The 26397-nt window shown below is 44.6% G+C and overlaps 2 protein-coding genes across 2 annotated transcripts; one reads left to right on the forward strand and one right to left on the reverse strand.

Annotated features, from left to right (window-relative positions):
• Positions 1-1590: 1590 nt before the first annotated feature.
• LOC308236424 (uncharacterized protein) lies at positions 1591-25289 on the reverse strand. The gene is made up of 3 exons (XM_080646095.1): positions 24978-25289; positions 23980-24106; positions 1591-5577 (listed from the first exon to the last, which is right to left on the reverse strand). The coding sequence occupies exons 1-3, from the start codon at positions 25008-25010 to the stop codon at positions 2606-2608; spliced, it is 3132 nt and encodes a 1043-aa protein (XP_080502221.1). The 5' UTR covers positions 25011-25289; the 3' UTR covers positions 1591-2605.
• LOC308235561 (tyrosine-protein kinase receptor UFO-like) lies at positions 9229-12308 on the forward strand (the record flags this gene model as incomplete). The annotated part of the gene is given in 8 exon segments (XM_080644480.1): positions 9229-9747; positions 9749-10162; positions 10165-10185; positions 10375-10723; positions 10726-11295; positions 11533-11840; positions 11844-12167; positions 12171-12308. Coding segments are annotated over 8 exon segments (2643 nt in total).
• Positions 25290-26397: the final 1108 nt, after the last annotated feature.

Genomic DNA, 26397 nt, shown 5'->3' on the forward strand with positions numbered 1-26397 from the left:
GATTTAGAAAAAAGCTTTAATTATTTTACAAACCAAAGAGACCTGAGACTGGCAGTTCTTGCATTGATGACTTAGGCATGGGAGCTAAAAATTTTCATAACCACCAGAGGCTTGCCCCATGACAGTGACCGGCGCCCCGCCTTGGTTTGGCATCCCCACTCACTGGCTCCACCATCCTGCCGTGGCCAACACCTGCCATGTTCCACATACGACCCCTGGTGGTCAGCACACGTCATAGCAACTGGTTGTTCAGTTGTTCTGCAGTTTGGTCTATTTGCATATTAACCTTTTATTATTTCTCAGAAAAAAAAAGATGAGTTACTAATATATCATAAATCTCTAGTGTCTATGAAACACAAATTAAAGCAGAAAAATACTTAGAAAAAGGAAGTATCTATTAAAATGGAATGTAAAGCAATAGTTACTTGGAAAGCTGTGAAGAACAGGGACAAATTAAAAAAGGCCATAAGGCAAGTTCACAGCAACAGATATGGTCAGTATTATGAATATAATGATGGTTTCAGTTTCATGCACATGTCAAGATTTATGAAACACTATACTAAACACATGTAGTTTACTCATAATAGCTTTTTAAAAATGGTTCAAGATTTTAAAAATTTGTATGTTCATTATTGTGAAAAACGAGTTTGGCAACACTATATTCAATCCACATTCTTATGCCTTCTGGGCGAGAGTCACCCTCAGTGACAGAAAACATAACAAAAAATGAAGAGCTTTCACTGAAACCCACAAGAATGTTGCCTGGGTCAAAAAGCCACATCCCTGAATTATGAATACCTTTGTCTTTGTCTTTATTTTTCTGCCAGAGCACCAATGGCTCTGATATGAACATCAGGGAGGCTACAGAAAACCACAAAACCTCCTGATTATATCCAACGACAATGATTGTGTCCACAGAAGATAAACATGCCAGAAGGTCCACAGATCTGTGTACACACTGATCCTGTAGCCTTTTATGCAAAAAAAAAAAAAAAAAAAAAAAAAAAATCCTAGATGCATGTTTAGATGAGGAATATTCCATCTAATGAGCTGCAGTCCCCTCCAACACCAATTATGCCAGTGGTTCTGCAGTGAAATGATTTCCCCTAACTGTGATGGTCCTCAAACCAGTGACCATCACCCATGGAATTGTAGGCATTAGGGCACATGGCCCTCTGCAAGACCCAGGCAAGAGATTCCCTTCAAATGTATTGGCATTCCTTGGAAACAAGAAAAAAATTCATGCTGCTCCCAGGCATAATTGAGGTTGTCACAGCTACACACCATTGCAGTGATCTCTGTGTCTCAAAGCATCCATATTCACATGAGGACTACAGAGTCCACAGTGTTTCCCAGGAAAATACAAGCAGCAATGTAAATTGGGCAAAAACTGCTGAGCTAATTTCTGCACCAGACAATTCCCTCAAAGGCAAAGAATGTTTGAGACCTATAAACGTTTTGCACCTCATAGTGCCTGGAGAGCCCAGATCTCCTTAAAAACTGCCCCACTCAGTAAATAGAACATCCACGATTAAAGACTTAGACGTGACACTGGCGTTTCTTGCATTGATGACTTACACATTCAAAGATTCATCACTGGCATTCTAGGGAAAGCATGTCCCTAAAACTGGCAGTCTTTCTGCAATATTTTATTTCTGAGCCAACACTAAGTGAGGGCTACATGCCAACTCATGAGAGTGAAAAGAATGAAGACCTCCTAAGGGCTCAGGTATTCCCAATTTTCTCCAACAAATCAGACAACAGAGTTATCTTCCCAGCGCACATGAGTATGGTGATTGATGCCAACTTTGGGGAACTTATGGGTGGTACAGATGAAATACCTTCAGCAACAGTTGCAGTGACAGATCTGTCAAGACGTCTTGGTATCTAAGATGAAATAGCCATAGTTGGTTTCACTCAGTGGATAGAACTACGGCTTTCAGATGGAAGGGTCCAGGGTTCGATTCCAATCAAGGGCAAATGCCCAGGTTGTGGGCATGATACCATGTAGGGTAAGTTTAAAAGGCAGCCAATAGCTCTGGCTGGTTTGGCTCAGTGGATAGAGCGTCGGCTTGCGGACTCAGAGAGTCCCAGGTTCGATTCCAGTCAAGAGCATGTACCTCGGTTGCAGGCACATCCCCAGTGGGGGGAGTGCAGGAGGCAGCTGATCGATGTTTCTCTCTCATCGATGTTTCTAGCTCTCTATCCCTCTCCCTTCCTCTCTGTAAAAAAGGAAAAAAAAAAAAGAGGCAGCCAATAAGTGATTCTCTCTCATCATTGATGTTTCTATCTTTGCCTCTCCCTTCCTCTCTGAAATAAATAAAAACATTTTTTAAAAAGTGCAAAATAGATACATACACTTACAGAATAATAAACAAACAAAAACAATAACACTTATGGGAACTTTCAATAATGTTTGTGTTTAAATGTATGTGATTCAATTCAGATTAGTGAGATTTCACAAATTTTTCCATATTGTTAAGACCTAACTAAAAAATTACATTTTCTACACATGTAAGAAATTTTTCACGTTAATTCATATGTGCAAAACAAATATAGACCATTCGCTGAAAGATTCCTCACATTAATTGCACACATAAGGCCTTTATCCAGAGTGAACTCTCTGATGATTACGAAGGCCACCCCTACTGGAAAAAGATTTACCACATTCCCTGCACTTATAAGGCTTTTCTCCAGTGTGAACTCTCTGATGTTCACGGAGGCCATTTCTACGGGTAAAAGATTTCCTACATTCACTGCATTCATAAGGCCTTTCTCCAGTGTGAACTCTCTGGTGATCATGGAGACTATCTGACCTGGTGAAAGACTTCCCACATTCACTGCATTTATAAGGCCTTTCTCCAGTGTGAATTCTCTGATTACAATTAGGGTGAGTGCTAGTAATTAAAGATTTCCCACATTCACTGCACTGATAAGGCCCTTCTCCACTGTGAACTCTCTGATGACAACGAAGTTGAGTGCTAGTGATAAAAGATTTCCCACATTCCCTACAATGATAAGGCCTTTCTCCAGTGTGAGAACGTTGATGATTACGAAGTGTACTGCTACTGGTAAAAGATTTCCCACATTCACTGCACTGATAAGGCCTTTCTCCAGTGTGAACTCTCTGATGACAACGAAGGTCAGTACTTGTGATAAAAGATTTCCCACATTCACTGCAATGATAAGGCCTTTCTCCAGTGTGCACTCTCTGATGACGACAAAGTTTAGTGCTACTAGTAAAAGCTTTCTCACATTCACTGCATTTATAAGGCTTTTCCCCAGTGTGAACCCTCTGATGACAATGAAGGTTACTGCTATCGGTAAAAGATTTCCCACATTCATTGCACTGATAAGGTCTTTCTCCAGTATGAAATCTCTGATGACGACAAAAATCAGTGCTATTGGTAAAAGCTTTCCCACATTCACTGCATTTATAAGGCTTTTCTCCAGTGTGAACTCTCTGATGACAACGAAGGTTACTGCTAGTGGTAAAAGATTTCCCACATTCACTGCACTGATAACGGCTTTCTCCAGTATGAATTCTCTGATGACAACAAAAGGCAGTGCTAGTGGTAAAAGATTTTCCACACTCACTGCACTCATAAGGCCTTTCTCCAGTGTGAAGTCTCTGATGACGACAAAGGTTTTGCATCCTGGTAAAAGCTTTCCCACATACACTACATTTATAAGGCTTTTCTCCTGTGTGAACTCTCTGATGACAATGAAGGTTACTGCTAGTGATAAAAGATTTTCCACATTCACTGCACTCATAAGGCCGTTCTCCAGTGTGAACTCTCTGGTGATCATGGAGACTATCTGACCTGGTGAAAGACTTCCCACATTCACTGCACTGATAAGGCCTTTCTCCACTGTGAACGCTCTGATGACAATGAAGTTGAGTGCTAGTGACAAAAGATTTCCCACATTCCCTACAATGATAAGGCCTTTCTCCAGTGTGAGAACGTTGATGATTACGAAGTGTACTGCTACTGGTAAAAGATTTCCCACATTCACTGCACTGATAAGGCCTTTCTCCAGTGTGAACTCTCTGATGACAACGAAGGTCAGTACTTGTGATAAAAGATTTCCCACATTCACTGCAATGATAAGGCCTTTCTCCAGTGTGCACTCTCTGATGACGACAAAGTTTAGTGCTACTAGTAAAAGCTTTCTCACATTCACTGCATTTATAAGGCTTTTCCCCAGTGTGAACCCTCTGATGACAATGAAGGTTACTGCTATCGGTAAAAGATTTCCCACATTCATTGCACTGATAAGGTCTTTCTCCAGTATGAAATCTCTGATGACGACAAAAATCAGTGCTATTGGTAAAAGCTTTCCCACATTCACTGCATTTATAAGGCTTTTCTCCAGTGTGAACTCTCTGATGACAATGAAGGTTACTGCTAGTGGTAAAAGATTTCCCACATTCACTACACTGATAATGGCTTTCTCCAGTATGAATTCTCTGATGACAACAAAAGGCAGTGCTAGTGGTAAAAGATTTCCCACACTCACTGCACTCATAAGGCCTTTCTCCAGTGTGAAGTCTCTGATGACGACAAAGGTTTTGCATCCTGGTAAAAGCTTTCCCACATTCACTGCATTTATAAGGCTTTTCTCCTGTGTGAACTCTCTGATGACAATGAAGGTTACTGCTAGTAATAAAAGATTTCCCACATTCTCTGCACTCATAAGGCCGTTCTCCAGTGTGAAGTCTTTGATGATGACAAAGGCTTTGCATTGTGGTAAAAGCTTTCCCACACTCACTGCATTGATAAGGCTTTTCTCCATTGTGAACCCTCTGATGACAACGAAGGTTACTGCTAGTGGTAAAAGATTTCCCACATTCAGTGCATTTATAAGGCTTTTCTACAGTGTGAACAGTCTGATGATAATGAAGATGATTGCTACTAGTAAAAGATTTCACAAATTTACTGCACTCATAAGACCTTTCTCCTGTGTGAAGTCTCTGATAATGAAAGCTAGAACACTTGGTAAAATATTTTCCATATTCACAGCAAACAAAACACCCACTTCCAGCATGGACACCCTTGTCTTGAATAAACGTGTTGTTGCAGCCAATGTCTTCTTCACACTCTTTTCTGATGTAATAATCTTTTCTCCTTTGAAATGTCACCCCACACTTTAAACTATCATTTGGCCTTTCCCTGGTCTGCGTAGTCTCTTGGTGGACATGTCCTGACCCAGTAAGGATGCCCTGCCCAAGCTTCCCCCAGGTAAAATGATTCTGGGACACGTTGAAATGGCAGCCATTTGTAAGTGAGATCCTGTCTACATCTCTAATGAAAGTCTTCTGTCCCACATGCTGCTGGTGAAATTTTTCTCTGAAAAAGAACTGTTTTGCACATGTCCCACTCCCCAACAGTATCTGTCCATGTTGTGTTCCCTGCAACTCAGTCAATTGGAAAATGTTTCCCAGAACTAGTCCACAACTCTCATTGTGGCTCTTCTGGGAACACAAGGCTAACTTGGGATTCCTTGTCTGTGACACTCTTACAGGAACATTCTGTTCAGTCGGTGCCTCCACATTCTCTGCTCCACAGCAGCAACCTGAACAAAAGGAAAGGCTGGTGAGGTACATATTGACCTTATGAAAACAGAATATCCTCACCACAAATGTTTATCTGTCATGACTAGATAATTCCAAAGAATGATTTTCAAGACAAGTGATGTTGACTCTGAGAAAATGTGTTTTATACAGTACTAGAGGTCCAGTGCACGAATTCGTGTACCAGTGGGTCCCTCGGCCTGGCCTGCAGGATCGGGTCAAAACCGGCTCTACAACATCCCCCAAGGGGTCCTGCATTGCGAGAGGGCGAAGGCCAGGGGGGACCGGTGCATGATTGGGGCCGAGGAGAGATACAGGAGGTTGGCCAGCCAGGGAGGAACCGTGAAAGGGCTCCAGGGCGTGTCCGGCCCGTCTCACTCAGTCCCGATTGGCTGGACACCAGCAGCAAGCTAACTTACCAGTCAGAGCATCTGCCTCCTGGTGGTCAGTGCACGTCATAGGAACTGGTTGACCAATCAACTGGGTGGTCAGTGCATATCATAGCAAGGTGTTGAGCAGCCTTAGCATATCGTTAGCATATTATGCTTTTACTGGTTGAACGGCTGACCAGTCGACCAGACAGTTAGCATATTATGCTTTTATTATATAGGATTTGGTCCCAAAAGTCAGTCAATGGTGAAAATCTCAGCAAGGGAGGGACAGAAGCACAGGATGGGACACAAAGAAGAGAGGAAGGGTCTGCTCATTGTTCCTCCTCAAATGGCTTCCTTTAGGGCCTTTCATGCTGGTGACTTGAGTCTGTGTAGAATAATTTGAATGTGCTCAAACCCATAAAAATCAATTGTGTTAGAGCACCTGATGTTCAACATCAGTATAATAACACATGTGCACTCTAAGGCTCTGCAGGCATGGACCAATGTTGGAGTGCAGTAAAGAGAGACCTGTGAAAGAGGTAGAGTTGCAAAGTCTAGAGAAGTTAAGGTTATCTGTGGGCTGGGAATCCAATTAGAAATGATCACTGTTAGAACTGAGTAGTTTTCAAAGTACCAACAATAAGCAAGGAGAAGTAGAACTGGGTGAGGAATGGGCAGTGATAATAAAACACTATTGAACAAAATGAGTTCATAGTTATGACATTAACAGGGTCAAAACCTCCCCAACAGCCCTTCACCAAGGCAAGACTGCGTGTGGGTCCACTGTGTCATTCACTAAGTCATCTTTCCGCTGTGATGCACAAATGATTCTTCCCATCTAAAACACAGGTGAGTCAGCATGGGAATTCAGATCATATAAATCCAAAAGGAAAAACCAAAGAGATATATGGCCAGCACTTTGGTAGAACAACAAAGCATAGAAGACATACAGGAAAAAATCTATGTGAGTGACATCACCAAGATGGCAGAATGGGAAATACAAGAATACTTTCCACTCCCAGTATAAGTACACAGCCAGACATGAACAAAAACCACTACAAGGGGAATTAAACCCTGGCTGGTTCAGTGGTTGGAGTGATGGTCTGCACAGCAAAGGGTCGAGGGTTGGATTCCTCATCAAAGTCATAAATCTGGGTTGTGATAAGCTGCCAGCACCCGTCAGGACACATACTCAAGGCAACCAGTCAATGTGTCTCTTTCCCATCAATGTTTCTCTCTCTGTCTCCCTCTCTATCTCCCTTATTACCTTCTAATTCCTCTGAAAAGCAATAGTGAATAATATACACAAATGAGGATTTTTTTTAAAAGAGTGAAATTAAGACAGAAAGGAACTAACTCAGTGGAGCAAAAAAAAGGCCAATGGAACAATGGGTTATCAAACATACTTACAGATGGCTAGGGTCAAACCCAAGTGTCAGAATTTTCTCTATCAACCATTGCACTTGCACAAATGTTAACTTTGTGGCCTGCTCTGTGAAAAACATTGGAAATTTGTGTTTTTAGGAATCACAGGAGCCCCTGCAACATCTATGAATTCCCCATATCTACACAATCAGAGGACCCCAAAAAGTTTGTCAGCATGAATTCCAAAAGAAATCCCTTTGGCAACAACTTCACCCAGCAATGCAATAAAAATCAATATGTCCCCAACAGTATTTGTAACCAAAGACAGTAAAACCATCAGTTGTCATTAAAAAAAAAAAAAAATTGCTGCCAAATCAACCCTGGACCTATACAATCTTTGTTATTCTGACCTCAGCTCATGGGGCTTTGAAGAAACTAGGCTACTGGGACTTTCTCAAACCTGAAACAACACCCCACCCAGTCAACAACCCTTGATTCCATATGCCAATGAGTGTATTTCTTGAGCTAGAATTGGTCCTAGAGTTGAAAGGAATAACTGCTTCATCAAATGTGTAGACATCAACACCGGACTAAAAACAAGGATAACATCAAGACAACATAATAATTTTTTACTAATATAAAATAATTGGAGATCTACATACAGCCTGATAAAGAATCCTTTAAAAATATTTGTGAGCTATAAGAGAACACAAAAAGAATCAACATAATGAAGACATCAACACAGAACAAAAGGAGAATATCGGATAGACAGAAGTCATAAAAAAAGAATGAAACAGGAAAATGTTGGAGTTGACCAATCCAATGAAAAATGCAATAAAGAGCATCAAAAGCAGACATAAAGAATATGTGATGTCCACGACAGGTCACTTGAAATCATCCAGATGGAGAGAAAAAGGAGAAAAATGAATTTAAAGAATACAGCAAGTTGAATTAAGTAACACCATCAAGATAATCTATATTTGCATTATGGGAATCCCAGGAAAAACTAAAGATGTTGGTCCTGGAAGGAAGAAGAGACAGAAAAGGGAGAAAAGAGGAGTAAAATTTTTATTTAAAAAAAAAAAAAGAGGTGAGAGGAGTGCCTGACTGGTTGGGCTGGGGGTGGAGACCAGGGAGGGGGCATCGCAGGGGCTGAGCCAGGAGTGGAGTTCTGAAGGAGTGTTTACGGGACATCAAGAGAGCCCAGGGATGCCAAAACGGGTTTGGCTCAGTGGATGGAGCGTCGGCCTGCGGACTGGGGGGTCCCGGGTTCGATTCCGGTCAGGGGCATGTGGCTTGGTTGCGGGCACATCCCCAGTGGGAGGTGTGCAGGAGGCAGCTGGTCGATGTTTCTCTCTCATCGATGTTTCTGACTATCTATCACTCTTCCTTCCTCTCTGTAAAAAATCAATAAAATATTAAAAAAAAAAAAAGAGAGCCCAGGGCGACAGGCCCTGAGCTGGGTAGAGAAACACACAGCCTCCCTGCCTCTCTGGCCCAGGCTTAGGGGTGAAGCCACTAGGGCTCCTTCCCCTCCTCAGCCTCCCTCCAGGGTCCCTTTAAGACAGGGCTGGTCCTCTCCTCTCCGAAGTTAACCCCTCGAAATCCCAGTGGCCCCCTCGGCTCCCAGCCCGGTGGGTGGAAGCAGGGGGAGCCAGAGGCGGGGGGGGGGGGGGAGGGGGAAGGGTTCGGAAGTCTGGGAGGGAGAAGAAGACCAGGGAGCAGGGAAGGCGGCCATGGAGTGGAGTGGAGCAGAGCGGAGAGGAGCCCTTCTTGTGCCAGGTGGACAGAGCCAAAGCCGGGGAGCCCGGAGCTGGGGGGAGGGCCAGGGACAACCCGGCCCTGCCCTCTCCCCCTCCGTGTGCCCAGCAACTTCTGAGGAAAGTTTGGCAGAGATCGCGCGGTGCCCCGAGGATGGGCAGGGTCCCACTGGCCTGGTGGTTGGCTCTGTGCTGCTGGGGGTGCATGGCCCCCAACGGCTCACAGGCTCAGGAGGACCCCTTTGTGAGGAGCCCAGGGAACATCACTGGTGCCCAGGAACTCACGGGGACCCTTCAGTGTGAGCTTCTGGTTCATGGGGAGCCCCCTGAGGTGACCTGGCTTAGGGATAGACAGACCCTACAGCTGGCAGACAGCACCCAGATCCAGGTGCCCCTGGGCGAAGATGAACAGGATGACTGGAAAGTGGTCAGCAAACTCAGGATCTTGTCCCTGCAGCTCTCGGATGTGGGATGGTACCAGTGTGCAGTGGTCCTGGGAGGAAGGACCTTTGTGTCCCAGCCCGGCTACATTGGACTGGAGGGCCTGCCCTACTTCTTGGAGGAGCCTGAGGACAGGACTGTTACTGCCAACACCCCCTTCAACCTGAGCTGCCGAGCCCAGGGTCCCCCAGACCCCGTGGACCTGCTCTGGCTCCAGGATGCTGTCCCCCTGGCTCTGGCCACGGGCCACACCCCCCGCCCCCCAGCACATACTTTGTGTTCCAGGCCTGAACAAGACGTCTTCTTTCTCCTGTGAAGTCCATAATGCCAAGGGGGTCACCACATCCCGCATGGCCATCATCACAGTGCTTCCCCAGCAGCCCCATGACCTCCACTTGGTTTCCAGTCTGCCCACAAAGCTGGAGGTGGTTTGGACACCAGGCCTGAGCGGCATCTATCCCCTCACCCACTGCACCCTGCATGCTGTGCTGTCAGATGACGGGGTAAGCATCAGGCTGGGAGAGCCAGATCCCCCGGAGGAGCCCCTCACCATGCAAGTATCTGTCCCTCCTCACCAACTACAGCTGGACAGCCTCTGTCCTCACAGTCCTTATCACATCAGGGTGGCATGTGCCAGTAGCCAGGGCCCCTCACCCTAGACCAGCCGTGGGCAAACTACGGCCCGCGGGCCGGATCCGGCTGTTCTATCCAGTTCTCTTGCTCTCCCCTCCGCTCCTTTACTTTGAATTTATATTAGTTCACACAAACACTCCATCCATGCTTTTGTTCCGGCCCTCCAGTCCAGTTTAAGAACCCATTGTGGCCCTCGAGTCAAAAAGTTTGCTCACCTCTGCCCTAGACCCACTGGCTTCCCGTGGAGACGCCTGAGGGAGTGCCTCTGGGACCCCCTAAGAACGTTACCGCCATATGGAATGGGACCCAAGCCATCGTGCATTGGCAGGAGCCAATGGCACCCCTGCAGGGCACTCTGTTAGGGTACCGGCTGGCCTATCGAGGCCAGGACACTCCTGAGGTGCTAATGGACGTAGGACTAAAGCAAGAGGTGACTCTGGAGCTGCGGGAGGACAGGACTGTGCCCAACCTGATAGTGTGTGTGGCAGCCTACACCGCCTCTGGGGATGGACCCTGGAGCCTCCCTGTGCCCCTAGAGCCTTGGCGCCCAGTGAGTGAACCTCCAGCCCCCTCCTTTCATGGCCCTGGTGGTATGTACTGCTGGGAGCAGTTGTGGCTGCTGCCTGTGTCTTCATCTTGGCCCTGTTCCTCATCCACGGGCAGAAGAAGGAGACCCGCTATGGAGAGGAGTTTGAACCAACAGTGGAGAGAGGCGAGCTGGTGGTCAGGTATCGCGTTCGCAAGTCCTACAGTCGCCGGACCACTGAAGCCACCTTGAACAGCCTGGGAATCAGCGAAGAGCTGAAGGAGAATCTGCGGGATGTGATGGTGGACCAGCATAAGGTGGCCCTGGGGAAGACCCTGGGAGAAGGAGAGTTTGCAGCTGTGATGGAGGGCCAGCTCAACCAGGATGACTCCACCCTCAAGGTGGCTGTGAAGACAATAAAGATTGCCATCTGCACAAGGTTGGAGCTGGAAGATTTCCTGAGTGAAGCTGTCGGCATGAAAGAATTTGACCACCCAAATGTCATGAGGCTCATTGGCGTCTGTTTCCAGGGTTCCGAACTAGATGGCTTCCCTGCACCTGTAGTCATCTTACCTTTCATGAAACATGGAGATCTACACAGCTTCCCTCTCTATTCTTTTTTTTTTTTTTAATATATTTTTATTGATTTTTTACAGAGAGGAAGAGAGAGGCATAGAGAGTTAGAAACAACGATGAGAGAGAGACATCGATCAGCTGCCTCCTGCACGCCCCCTACTGGGGATGTGCCCGCAACCCAGGTACATGCCCCTGACCGGAATCGAACCTGGGACCCTTCAGTCTGCAGGCCGACGCTCTATCCACTGAGCCAAACCGGTTAGGGCCCTCTCTATTCTTGACTCGGGGACCAGCCAGTGTTCCTGCCCACTCAGATGCTGGTGAAGTTTATGGCAGACATTGCCAGTGGCATGGAGTATTTGAGTGCCAAGAGATTCATACATCGGGACCTGGCTGCCAGGAACTGCATGCTGAATGAGAGCATGTCTGTGTGTGTGGCGGACTTTGGGCTCTCCAAGAAGATCTACGATGGAGACTACTACTGCCAGGGACATACTGCCAAGATGCCAGTCAAGTGGATCGCCATCGAGAGCCTGGCTGACCGCGTCTACACCAGCAAGAGCGATGTGTGGTCCTTCGGGGTGACAATATGAGAAATTGGCACTCGGGGCCAAACCCCATATCCAGGAGTGGAGAACAGTGAGATTTACGACTACCTGCATCAAGGAAACCGCCTGAAGCAGCCTGTGGACTGTCTGGATGGACTCTATGCCCTGATGTCCCAGTGCTGGGAGCTAAACCCCCAGGACCGGCCAAGTTTTTCACAGCTATGGGAAGATCTGGAGAACACACTGAACACCCTGCCACCTGCCCAGGAGCCTAATGAAATCCTCTATGTCAACATGGATGAGGGTGGGAGTCATGCTGAACCACTTGGAGCTGCTGGAGGAGCTGACCCCCCAACCCAGTCTGATCCTTAGGATTCCTGTAGCTGTCTCACTGCGGCTGAGGTCCATCCTGCTGGGCGCTATGTCCTCTGCCCTTCTACAGCCCCTCGCCCCACCCTACCTGTTGACAGGGGCTCCCCAGCACCACCAGGGCAGGAGGATGGAGTCTGAGACAACCCTCTGCTTGGGACTTCCTCTCAGGACCCAAGCTAGGCACTGCCACCTACGTTCCCATTCCAGACCTTACTCCCAACTGCAGCTCTCTCTTCCTACCAATTCCACTTCCATCTCACACAATCCTCTCCCTTTCCACATCTTAGTGTCCCCGTGTGGGGAGGAGTTTTTAGGGAGGAGTTGGACTGCAATCCCTAAGGGTCCTCCTAAGTCTAACATTCCAAGATTTTGGATTCTAAGGTTTAAAGAGCCTAGGTTCTAGGTTTCAAAGATGTTATGAGTCTTAGGTTCTAAGGATCTGAAATTCCAAATTATCTAATTTTAAAGTGCTAGGTTCTAGACATGGAAGCTCTAAGGTCTATATTTGAAAGTTCTGAGATTCTATGGTACTAGATTTTCCTGCTTTTAAGATTCTTGATAAAATCTGTAAGTTTTGGGGTTCTAAAATTCTATTATTCTAGGCATAGGAACTAAGACTCAATGATGCTAGATTTCATTTTCCTTAGGGTATAAGACTCTGGATTCTATAATTCTAGATATGGAGGTTTTAAGGCCTAATGTTCTAAAATTTGATGTTCTAAGCCTTTTAGAGTATAAATTCCCTGGCTGACTAAGGCTTCAAGATTTTATCCTTTCAAACTGTAAGATTCTAATGATGGTCAATTAGAGTTTCTAAGGCTTTATGATCCTTGAAGCTCTTGTTATGAGATTCTGGATCCTAAAGATCTAAGATTCTAGATTCTGCAATTCAAAAGTTCTAAGAATCTACAGATGGAGGCTCTAAAGTCTAATGTTCTCAGATGTGATGTTCTAAGATTTAGTCTAAGAACCTAGATTCTCTGTGTCTAAGATTCAAGATCATATGTTCCAAGGTCCTAGGTTATTAAAATCTAAGATTCTAATGTTCAGTTCTGTATTCCAAGGCACTCTAGATTCTATTGGTCCAAGATTCTGGGTCCTCAGCATCGAAGGTATAAGACTCTACAGTTAGTTGTAATTAACTAGATACCAAAGTTCTAATAATTTCTAATGTTGGACACCTTTAGGCTCTATGTTGCATTCTGCCTTTCTAGGATTTTAGTTAAGGGTCCAAGAATCCATTATTCTAAATCTTAAGATTCTAGACATTGCAGTTCTAAAATTCAAATGTAAGATTTTAAAGGTCTACAGGTCTTGAACTCCAAGGTTCCGAGGTTCTAACTTTATAGTATTCTTCTGTGTGACCCTCCCGAGCCACCTCTGCTTCCTCCTCCCCTCATGTGGGGGTTTACCCCCCTCAAGCCTGTGCAATGCATTAGGGATGCCTCCTTTCCCCATGGGACAATCTTCCTCCTTTTGGGCCATGCTGCCCTGAGCCAGTCCCTCATATCCCCCTGTACAGAGTGTGGACTCTGACACTTCCAAAGGGGCTTATATCACATAAAACTTTGTAACCACAAAAATAAAAAAAATAAGCTACAGACTCCCATAATTTGAAAACTGATGTGAATAATCAAGTGCATGCATTCTTACATGTCCCAGCACAGATTCTATGCAAACTGGAATTCAGCAAGACATGTTATCATGCCAGTGTCAAAAATCAAAGGGCAAACAGAATTGTGAAAAAAAGTAAACTGGAATTTCTCTCACACAGGGGAACGACTGAGTAAGAATATCAGTAGATTCCTCTGAAGAAACATTGCACACTATGAGAAAATAAAAAATGATGTACTCAAAACTTTCAATGAAAACCATCAATACTGTATCCAAAAAACATGTTCTTCAGAAATAAAGTACTTTCCAAGAAACAAAAGTGCTAAGGAAGTTCATTGCCACTCAACCTGACTTTTTAGACACGCTAAGAAAAGTTCTTCAAGATGAAAAGAAAGTACTAAGTAGAAACTTAATACATAGGAAACTATAAATCTCACTGATAAAGGTTGAGAACAGAATCAAATTCACAATACAGTAACACTGCATTGATGGAATGTACATTATATAACTCTCTTTTAAAGGTTAAAAATTAAAACTAGTGCCCTAATCGGTTTGGCTCAGTGGATAGAGCATTGGCCTGCGGACTGAAAGGTCCCAGGTTCGATTCCGGTCAAGGGCATGTACCTTGGTTGCGGGCACATCCCCAGTAGGGGGTGTGCAGGAGGCAACTGATCGATGTTTCTCTCTCATTGATGTTTCTAACTCTCTATCCCTCTCCCTTCCTCTCTGTAAAAAAATCAATAAAAAATATAATTTAAAAAAAAATTAAAACTAGAAAAAATAACAAAGTTGACATTGTGTACCTTAATACATATACAACATAAAAAGATTTGAATTGTGACATCAAAATGCTATAAAGGAGTGTGCGGTGAAGAGTCCAAGGGCAGAAGTTTTATATGCAATTGAAGATGTTATAAGATAAAATAGACTGCCGCCGAAACCGGTTTGGCTCAGTGGATAGAGCATCAGCCTGTGGACTGAAGGGTCCCAGGTTCGATTCCGGTCAAGGTCATGTACCTTGGTTGCGGGCACATCCCCAGTAGGGGGTGTGCAGGAGGCAACTGATCGATGTTTCTCTCTCATTGATGTTTCTAACTCTCTATCCCTCTCCCTTCCTCTCTGTAAAAAAATCAATAAAAAATATAATTTTAAAAAAAATTAAAACTAGAAAAAATAACAAAGTTGACATTGTGTACCTTAATACATATACAACATAAAAAGATTTGAATTGTGACATCAAAATGCTATAAAGGAGTGTGCGGTGAAGAGTCCAAGGGCAGAAGTTTTATATGCAATTGAAGATGTTATAAGATAAAATAGACTGCCGCCGAAACCGGTTTGGCTCAGTGGATAGAGCATCAGCCTGTGGACTGAAGGGTCCCAGGTTCGATTCCGGTCAAGGTCATGTACCTTGGTTGCGTGCACATCCCCAGTAGGGGGTGTTGCAGGAGGCAGCTGATCGATGTTTCCCTCTCATCGATGTTTCTAACTCTCTATTCCTCTCTGTAAAAAATCAATAAAATATATTTAAAAAAAAATAGACTGCAAAGGGTATAACTTGCTTTATGAAAGTCTCTTGGAAATCACAAGCAAACACTATGTAATAGATATACAAAAGAGAAAGGGGTCAAATCATTATACAAAGTCATCAAATCACAAAGGACGACCATAAGACAGGAAGACACAGGAACTACAAAAGAGCCAGAAACCAGTGAAGAAGTGGCAATAGTTGCTCCTTAAACAAATTCTTCATTCAAAATACAGAGTCACTGAAGACATAAAAAAAACAAAACAGAAAGCAGTCGCAATACAGCATGTCAAACTCTTGGCCCACAATGAATTTTTATTTTTTTGGCCCAGCCAATATAATGGTATGTAAGAAACGTTTTAATAACAAAATTTCGTAACTTAATTTTTATAGCATCCTGTTATAGATAATTATTAATAACAAACTACAATGTTGGCTAATGACTGATTACTATAATCGTGTTGCATTTGAAACATAGTAATCTCTATTTTGTAAAACTGCTGTTTGAAATTCTCTGCTATTTTAGATGGTCCCTTGTTCTGTGAGTCAACTCTGCTATTCTTAGAAAGTCCCTTATTCTGTGAATTAACTCTGCTTATTAGTTTCTGTAAACATATGCTTTTTAGCTTACTTGAATAATAGGGAATTAGATAAACTTAGCTGTCTGACCTTGTAGGCTAGGGACTTATATTCCCATACTCTCATGCCAGGTGTTTTAGTTATCTGAATAGAACTGTGTCGTACTCAGGGTTACAGGCTTCCTGCAACATATTAATAAGCATACGTGGGACTCTGAAAACTTGCAAAGATCCGAAAACTCCATATTTGGGAGATAAAGGGACTGGGGGCGGGTTTTAAGGGAGAACTTTCTCCATGTTGCTTTGCTCAGTCTTCAGAAGCAGTCTGGGCCCGCTAGTGTAATAAAAGACTCCAAATTAACTGGCTCACTAAGGTATCTTCTGTAAAGCTCGCTGATTTACAATATAACACATTCATTTCCCTTACACATCTTACGTGCAGGTGCACCATTTCTCTACACTAATACTAGCAGCAAATATTTTAGCAGCCGATGGCCACATCATTAGTCTTGTACTGACTTGTTTGGTGTGTGCAACAGGAAATATTTCTCTTTCAGAGAACAAGAAAAATAGGTTTAGTTGTGTTACACTTAATAATTTGTGCAGTTACTCAGTCTGATAAGTTAATGTTCAAGAAAAATTATCAATTTTTATTAAAATATTCTATTATTTTGTTAACGATTACTCATTTATTCAGTCCTTTGGATTCAGCATGTCTATATTGAAATAGACCTTCATTTCTATGAAAATTGTAGCTTTTGTTTTTTTGTGGCCCACATAAACTTAAACCTTGTTTATTTGCCCATGTTAGCCTCTGAGTTTGACATGCTTGCAATATAGGCTGCCTACAAGAGACACTATACCTCTTTGAACTCAAACAGGCAAGGGAAAAAACTTGCAAAAAATATTCCATGCAAATGAAACCAAAACTGGGCAGGAGTTGTGAAAATTGTACCCGAGAAAAGAAATCTCCTCAAAAACTGTTACAAGAAACAAAGGTCATCATAAAATAACAAATCAGTCAATTCATCAACAGGGTAACAATTTCAAGTATTATGCACTCAACAACAGAGCAACTAAGTATATTACACACCTAACAGAACACCTGAAGGCAGAAAAAAACCCCCCAATATTAGTATGCAAATTGAACTGAAGCATGGTGGTCCCTCCTTTGGAAAACTGCTGTTTAAAACTGCTGTTTGAACTACGCTGTTATTCTTAGATAGTCTCTTATTCTATAAAATATAACTTTGTTTTTTAGCTTGAATAATAGAAAAGATAAACTGTCTGACCTTGCAAGCTAGCCATCTAACATAAGGGGCTGATATGCTGATACTAATGCCAGGTGTCTGTATAGATATGATATGTACTCAAGGTTACAAACTGTCTGTAAAAATAACTTACACAAGGACTTGAGAAGATACAAAAAGAGAATGCTTTCTCTTTTGGGTGTTCAGAATTTGACAGAGGTAATCTGCTCTGAACCTACGAGCAATAAAGATGACTCCTAATTAATTGGCTCATTAAGGCATCTTGTCTAGCTCACTGATTTGCAATACAACAGAACAACGCCCCTTCAATAATAGGTAGACATCCCATACAAAAGCAGTAACAATAATTGAAGTCTGACTAGACTCTAGAGAAAACAGAACTAAAAAGTATATACAGAACATCCCATCCAAGTGCAGCAGGAGATGTATTCTTGTCAAGCGCACATGAAACATTCTCTAAGTAGATCATATGTTAGGTCACAAAATAGTCTCAAACCCTGAGAAGAAATCACATCAAGTACCTTATCTAGTCCCAATGATGAAACTAGAAATCAGTTTTAGTTTCAATAAAGCTGGAAAATTCACAAGTATGTTCAAATTGAACACAGTCCTGAAGAATGAGTGGGTGAAAGAAAAAAAACAGAGAAGAGAACTCAAAAAATATATAGAGGCAAAGTGAATACAAGCACAATCTACCAAAGCTTATATATAAAATGCAGGAACTGCAATTCTGAGAGGAAATTTTAGAGTGACAGATTCCTACATTAGGAAAGAAAGAGCTCAAATAAACAACCCAACCTTGCACCTCAGAAAACTAGAAACACAAGCAGGAGGATTAAAAATGCAGCAGAGCAACTGGATGCTGCATGTACACGCTCCCAGGAACAAACTGAAATTACAACTAAAATACAGAAAAACTACGTGAATAAGCAACAGAAAACTCGCAAGAAAGAACCCTGACACCTGAAGACTGAAGGTGGAGACCCCATAGAGACTGGTAGGTGGGGCGGAGGGGCGAAAGGGCTGGCCAGGCAACTACAGACAGCAACCGAAGTCCTGGAGAGGGGCCTCAGCTGTGGGGGCTGCCACTGAGAACTCTGGGATCTAATTCCTAAGCTGGGCCACCTAGCAGCATGCCCCAGAACGGAGGAGGGTACCCCACATAAACATCTGGCTGTGAAAAGCAGTGGGGTGTTACCTGCCAGGGAGAGATGGCTGGAAACTTCAGCACCCTCTTAAAGGGCCAGCGCACAAAATTCCCTGTGGAGCCACCTACCTGGTGCTCCAGCAAAGGAAGGATGAAGTAGACTGGAGCTGCGAGGGCAGAAGCCAGGACGGGAGGCTTGGGGGGAGATAGAGCTCAGAAGGCAGACACCCTAAGTTTCCTGGGCTGAGTCATTCCCTCACAGCGGAGGACATCTTTCCCACATGGATATCTGCCTTCTTACCAGGGGGGGAAGATAGGTGATACACACTATTGCAGTGGTTCTCAACCTTCCTAATGCCGCGACCCTTTAATACAGTTCCTCATGTTGTGGTGACCCCCAACCATAAAATTATTTTCGTTGCTACTTCATAACTGTAATTTTGCTGTTATGAATCGTAATGTAAACATCTGATATGCAGTATGTCTTAGGCGACCCCTGTGAAAGGGTCGTTCGACCCCCAAAGGGGTCTCGACCCACAGGTTGAGAACCTCTGCCCTATTGGAAAACACCTTGCCCTGAGGCCACTTGAGAGATTAAAACTAACAATTAGCATCCAGGCAGTAGCAACTGCCCCACCCTGTTGAAAAAAAAACTCTTGTCACACCTGAGGATGACTGCTTAGGGGGTAATCAGTCTGTAGGCAAAGGACCTAAATAAAGTGTGTCTGTAGGCAAAAATAGACACTTTTCAAAAGAGGACCTACAGAAGGCCAAGAGACATATGAAAACATGCTCAAAGTCACTAATCATCCGAGAGATGCAAATCAAAGCAATGAGGTTCTATCTCACACCTGTCAGAATACCAGTCATCAACAAATCAACAAACGACAAGTGCTGGTGAGGATGTGGAGAAAAAGGAACCCTCGTGCACTGCTGGTGGGCATGCAGACTCCTGCAACCATTGTGGAGAACAGTATGAAGTTTCCTCAAAAAATTAAAAATGGAACTAGTAATCCCACTTCTAGCAATATATCCCAAGAAATCAGAAACACCAATCAGAAAGGATATATGCACCCCTATGTTCATAGCAGCACAATTACAATAGCTAAGATTTGGAAACAGCTCAAATGCCCACCAGCAGATGAGTGGATTAAAAAACTGTGGTACATTTATCCAATGGAATACTACGCTGCGGTAAAAAAGATGGAACTTGTACCATTGCAATAGCATGGATGCACCTGGAGAGCATTATGCTAAGTGAAATAAGCCAGTTGGAGAACGGTAAATATCACATGACCTCACTCATTTGTGGAATATAATGAACAACATAAACTGATGAGTCAAAATAGAGCCAGAGGAAAAACACAACCTATATAATAAAAGCATAATATGCTAATGGACCCTCACACCGTCCCAAAGATGGCAGTGCCCACAGCAAATAAGGAGGGGATATGCTAATGGACTGCCACACCCTCAAAGATGGCGGCACCCACAGTCACAAGATGGTGGTGCCCAATCCCCTCAGCCCCGCCAGGGCAGCAGGCACGCGCCAAGGCTGGGCCCTCCCTGAGGCGGGCCTGGCCGCTCCACGCACCTGCCTCTGGAGTCCCCCAGTCCCCTCGGCCCCCCAGCCGCCCAGGGCCGGCCCGAGGTGCAGGCAAGCCTCGGATGGCCAGTCACTACGAGGCACACTGACCACCACTTGGTCTCTTTCCCCGGCCGGCAGGCTCTGATCGCCCAATGGCAAATGGGGAACTGGGGTGGGGGGCAGGGCCAGGGAGCGGGCGGAATGGCTGACCTCTTGGTCCCTCCCCACAGACGGAAGGCTCCGATCGCCTAATGGCAAACGGGGAACCGGGGGTGGGTGGTGGCGGGGGCCGGGGCCGGCCTGAGGGCAGCCGGGGAAGATGGCCCTAATCACAGGCCAGGCCTAGGGACCGTACCCGTGCACGAATTCATGCGCCAGGCCTCTAGTTTTAGAATATAATAGAAGTAATCCTGTTATTTGCAGATTGTTAATCTTTCCTATAACCTTTGTGATATTATACTATGTTAGTACAGTTTTGGTAATATTATTACATTTAAAATCCTTTTTTTCTTGAAATATTAATTTTTATTGCATGTAATATTATTATATTTAGAATAGTTTTCCTTGAAATATTGTTTGTTGCATGTAACATTAAAACAAAACGATTTTCACCCTAGCTGGTTTGACTCTGTGGGTAGAGCGTCAGGCTGTGGACTAAAAGGTCCTGGGTTTGATTCCGGTCAAGGGCATGTACCTTGGTTGCGGGCTCAATCCCCGATAGGGGTTGTGCAAGAGGCAGCTGATGGATGTTTCTCTCTCATTGATGTTTCTAACTATCACTCTCCCTTCCTCTCTGTAAAAACCAATAAGATATATTTAAAAAAACAAAATAAACTATTTTCATTTACCCAATGAAGTCCTGTTCAGTATAATTTTATACCCTTTAAGAGCAGATTTTCTTCAGAAAAGTAGAATAAGAGAATTTAAATTTAAATTTGAAGAATGCAATTGGTGGTCAAATTTGTAATGCTCTTTGAAATGGAAACTAAAACGATGAGGAAGGAAGGAAGGAAGGAAGGAAGGAAGGAAGGAAGGAAGGAAGGAAGGAAGGAAGGAAGGGAGGGAAAGTAAGCACAAGTGTCAACCTATGAACCAGGAGGTCACAGTTCAACTCTGGGTCAGGGCACATGCCAGTAGTGGGCTCAATCTCCAGTAGGGGGCATACAGCAGGCAGCTAATCAATGATTCTCTCTCATCCTTGATGTTTCTATCTCTCTATCCTTCTTCCTTCCTCTCTCTAAAATCAACTGTAAAGAACTCATTATAAACTTAGAAAATTAATTTTAAAAATTCAGAGCCCTAGCTGGGTGGCTCAGTTTGGGAGAGTGTGGATCTGATCCGCCAAGGTGGTGGGTTTGATTTTCCATCAGGGTACAAGTGGGGGGCAGCCAATGATACAGAGATGGTGGGAGAGCACAGTAATGTTTCTCTCTCACTCTAAAAGCAATACATAAATATTAAATTGAAAAACAAATTCAGAAAAGTTCCAGGATAAAATATCAACATACAAACATCAGTTCCATTTCTAAACACTAACAATGAGTTCTTTGATAAAGAAATGAAGAAAGGCCCTGGCCCGTATGGTTTGGTTGGTTGAGCATCTTCCCATGAACTGTGAGGACTCCAGTTCCATTCCCGGTCAGGGCATATGCCCGGGTTGTAGGCAAGATTCCCAGTACGGGGTTTGTAGGAGGCAGCTGACTGTTGTATCTGAACTGGATGTTTCACTCTCTCCCTCTCCATTTCTCTCTCTCTGAGAAATGAACAAAAACATGTTTTTTAAAAAACAAATGAAGTAGACAAGCTTACAACAGCATTAAAAAAAAATACTGAGAAATAAATTCAACCACAAAGGTGAAAGATCTGTACACTGAACACTAGAACACAGTGATGAAAGAAATGGAAGAAAATACAAAAAAGTGGAAAGACATCCCGTGTTTTGTTTTTTTTTATTATTGATTTTAGAGAGGAAGGGAGAGCGAGAGATAGAAACATCAATGATGAAAGAGAATCACAGATCGGCTGCCTCTCGCACGCCCCACCCACACTGGGAATCCAGCCCGCGACCCGGGCATATGTCCCTGACCAGAATCGAACCCGGGACCCTTCAGTCTGCAGGCTGTCACTCTATCCATTGAGCCAAAATGGCCAGGGCAAGACATCCCCAGGTCTTGGATTTCAAAATGGAATATCTTTAAAATGTCCCTACTACCCAAAGCAATCTCCACATTAAATGCAATCTGGATGAGAATGCCAATGTCTGAAACCTCAAGAGACCTCAAATAGCAAAAGTAACCTTGAGCAACAACGGACCTGGTGGCATCACACTTCCTGCCTTCAGTCTATTACAAAGCCAAAGCCACCGAATACCGTGTTACTGAAATACACGATGTAACACACGCCAATAGAAAAGAACATAAACACAGGAATAAACTCAGGCACACAGGTCCAGGTAATCTTTGACCTAAACCAGTGGTCGGCAAACTCATTAGTCAACAGAGCCAAATACCAACAGTACAACGATTCAAATTTCTTTAGAGAGTCACATTTTTTAAACTTAAACTTCTTCTAACGCCACTTCTTCAAATTAGACTCGCCCAGGCCGTGGTATTTTGTGGAAGAGCCACACTCAAGGGGCCAAAGAGCCGCGTGTGGCTCGCATGCCGCAGTTTGCCGACCACAGATCTAAACCAGAAGACATGTTAAGTAGGAAAGGATAGTTTCTTCAATGAATGGTGCTGAGAAAATGGATATTTACATGTAGAACAACAAATCTAGACACCACTGATAAAAATTAACTCAGACTGCATGAAAGCATTACAGTCCTTCTCTTAATACCTAAAAATCCTTCAGGACAACCCAGAGAAAACACTTTGGAGATGTGCTTTGGACATGATTTTTGGGATGTGATACCAAACACCAGGCAAAAAAGTAAAAGCAACAGTCTGGGCTACAACAAAGGGAAGAGCTACTTCTCCGCACAATAGCCATTAACACAATGAAATGAAAAGGCAATCTCCAGGAGGATGGGAGACGATACACTGCGAATCAGATGAGCTTATGGAAGATATTGTGGATTTGGCTCAGATCAGCTAAGTAAAGCAACTATCAGCCCTGGCCAGTTAGCCTCAGTGGATAAAGCGTCAGCCTGAGGACCTTAGGGTTCCAGGATTGATGCAGGTCCCCAGCATGTACCTTGGCTGCAGGCTCCTCCCTGACCAACCCTGGTCATCAGGGCCTGTGCAGGAGGCAACCAACCGACCTGTTTCTCTCCACATCTATATTTCTCTCTGTCTTTTCCTCTTACCCACTCTCTCTAAAACTCAATAGCAAAATATACTCGGGTGAAGATTAAAAAATAAATAAATAAATAAATAAATAAATAAATAAATAAATAAGCTAATAGCCAGATATAGAAGGAAGGTCATGTCATGTTAACACTATAATGAAGGCTATGAAGAACACTATGGTTTTACTGAAAAAAAACTCTAAATATATTCCTTAAAAATACTTTATCCATAAACACAGGTAAGCAACATCTGAGCCTGCCTGAAAAACAGCCACACGAGACTTCCTGAATGCAGAGTTGTGCAAAACATGGAATTTGTAAATAAAACAAGAATGCAATATTTGGGAAGAACAACTAGGCAAATGCAAAAAGCCATGTACCTTAATATATAAACTGGAAAAGGCATTCAAAAGACTCTTTAGCCAAAAAATATTGTTAAAATTAGGACTAGGGATGTAGAGACAATTTTCAAAAAAAAATACGTACAAATGACCATCAGGAATATTAAAAAAATGCTTTCACTCACTAGTCAAGGTGGAATCCATTAGGCCCCCTGACACACTCAAACCACAAACCCTTCCCTAAAAGTTCACTACAGCAGGTGTGGTGACTAAAGGGATAGAAGGGAGCAGTGCAAACAAACCCACCCTGCCAACCTCAACAACTACTGAGAAAACTGGACAAATCCAGCACCGTGTTCAGTCCACAGGTGAGGACAGAGCGCCCCCTAGAGGTGAAGGGGTCTGGGGAAATGCAAAGCCAAGTCCCGGACCCAGCCAGAGTGAGGGTCTTACCCAGGGAGGATACAAGTTCAAAGTTCTCCAGCATCACATTCAGGTACAGCTGTCTCTGACCCTCATCAAGGAGGCTCCATTCCTCCCTGGAGAAGTACAGGGCAATGTCCTCAAAGGTCACGCCAACCTGTCAGAATGGAGATAATTGAAACCATAGTTGAAATTTTGAGAACTAGCAATCCTACTCCTTACACATCTTCCTCACCCTCAACCTCCTCCAGGGCACCCGGTTAGTGTGGACACCAGGCCCTAATGCCAATGGTAGCTGTTCTCTCCTCAAAGTCCCATTAGTCACTGTGACTGCCCTCAGCACAACACATGGGCTGGGAAGGGGGAGAGTAGAGAAACATCATGGAAGCTCAGGATAATGCCTGCAGGGCCCCAGCCTTCCTGCCAAGCAATACCACTGCAGTTTCCCAGATCAAGCCTCCGAGGCAAAGTCAAACCTGAGCTTATGCTTCACGCTATAGTCCTCACACCAGGTCCCTGGAACCATCAGCGCACACTTCCTCCAGGTGTGCACACCACTGTGTAATGTCTGACCTCATCACAACTTCAGACCCAGGTTCACTGCCTCAGCTCTGCCCCCTTCCTGCTTCACAGCACAGGACCTCTCTGGACTCACCCATGACTTTGGCATATGGCATCCAGAGAGTGCTTGAGAGGTTTCAGAAGGATCTAGCACAGCCTGATTCCTGGTGGACCCCACAGCCTGGGGAGAGCAGGGCAGGCGGCTCTGAAATCCTCCCTGCCCATCTCTGACCTTGGATTCAATACTCCCAGCCCACACCCTCAGGGGAATTTCAGACACAAGTCACCCCTGTCCTCTCTGCCCTGCATTTCCTGTGTCCTCAGAACTCACAACACTCCTCTCTCCCCTCTTCCTTCCTCAGGGTCCTCCACGCGGGACTGAGCTGCAGGACCTGACAGGGGCCCGCACCCAAGCTGTCCCGTTGGGTGTGTGGAGGCGATGAGGACCCGAAGGGACACGCACTCACCTCAGACCTGCAATGCAGCACGGGCGCCGCCATTGCAATCTGTGGGCTGAGCGGGGCGGGAGCAGCGGGAGAAGAGGCGGCCGCGGTAATGGCGGTCCCTGCCCGGCCCCGTTCCGGTCCCCGGTGGCGACTCTGAGCTTCAATCCCACATGGGAGCTGTGTGCACCCCTGCAGGCTCCCACCGTTGGCTGTGAGGCGGGGAACACCACGCTCCTGCCTTCTCCAGGGGACTCTGCGACCAGGAACTCCTGACCGCCTGAGAATAAAACTGAGAGAAGACAAAACCCCGCCAGGAGGCCTACCGGTCCCGCCCTACAGAAGTGGCCAAGCGGAAACGTCTTTTCTGAACCCCCATTGGCTCAGCCTGCTGTCATTCCACGCCCGGCCTTCTGGGTAATGTAGTTCCTATGCTCCAGGGCCAGGATCCTGTATTTCCTCAGCTCAATCCAGGACTGGATTTGGGGCATAACGCTGAGTATGTACCCAGTATTCTCAGGATCCTCCAGCACCTTCAGCGGAGGTGATTTCTAGGCCACGTTTGTTTCCGGGGCACCTGCGTGGCCTCCTTTAGCTGCTGGTTTTGCGTATCTTTCTTCAGGACCTGCTCTTTCAGAATAACAGGCATTATTTCTTCATTCAGGCCATTAGGCATCTATCTCCTGCAGGCCTTATGTCGCTGGGTGAGGTTGCTCGTTTCTAACAAGAACTAGGTTGCCTCCATTGAATCCACTAAGAAAAGTTAATGTCACAAAACAGAGACTAATACTTAAGAGCATCTGCTTCTGAGGCCATCAGCAGTGTTCGCTCGGCCTGGGCTGCAGTGAGGCTAAAGTCAAGCCGGATTCCATCTGGTGCTGCAGGTTCTAATTATTCATCAATTGCAAACAATAGAGGACATGTTGAGGACATCAAAGACATGAATTTCAGGCTGAATCTCTGAGGAAAGACAGGGGAGAGTAAAAAAAAAAAAAAAAAAAGAAAAGAAAAAATCCTTAGGGAAGGAGGATGTGGGTACAGAACATGATCTGGACTGCAGGGAAAACATGGTGCGAGCCATTGTCTCATTCAGCCAGTAGGGATATAGAGGACAGAGTCACATGGGCAGTGGGTCCTATGCATGAATAAGAGGCGAGAAACCGTCCAATGAGACCAGGATCATGTAGGACTCCAGCATCACTTCCAATATTAGGTCCCTTAATTCACATCCAATTGTTTCCTCTGCTGTGGGTCAATGTCAGTGCCACATAGGAACATCATTTGAAGGTTCAAACTGAGGCATGAAATTCATCACAGTGGATGGGAGCACAGCATGACACCTAACATGTGGCCACAGGTGCAGAACCCCAGCCCAGTTTACAGTCGTCTCCTGAGGGTCAAACTCTGTGCTGGGATCAAAAGGGAGGCAGACAAACAGGAGCTC

Source organism: Plecotus auritus, assembly GCF_963455305.1.
Source record: "Plecotus auritus genome assembly, chromosome: 10".
NCBI lineage: Eukaryota > Metazoa > Chordata > Mammalia > Chiroptera > Vespertilionidae > Plecotus > Plecotus auritus.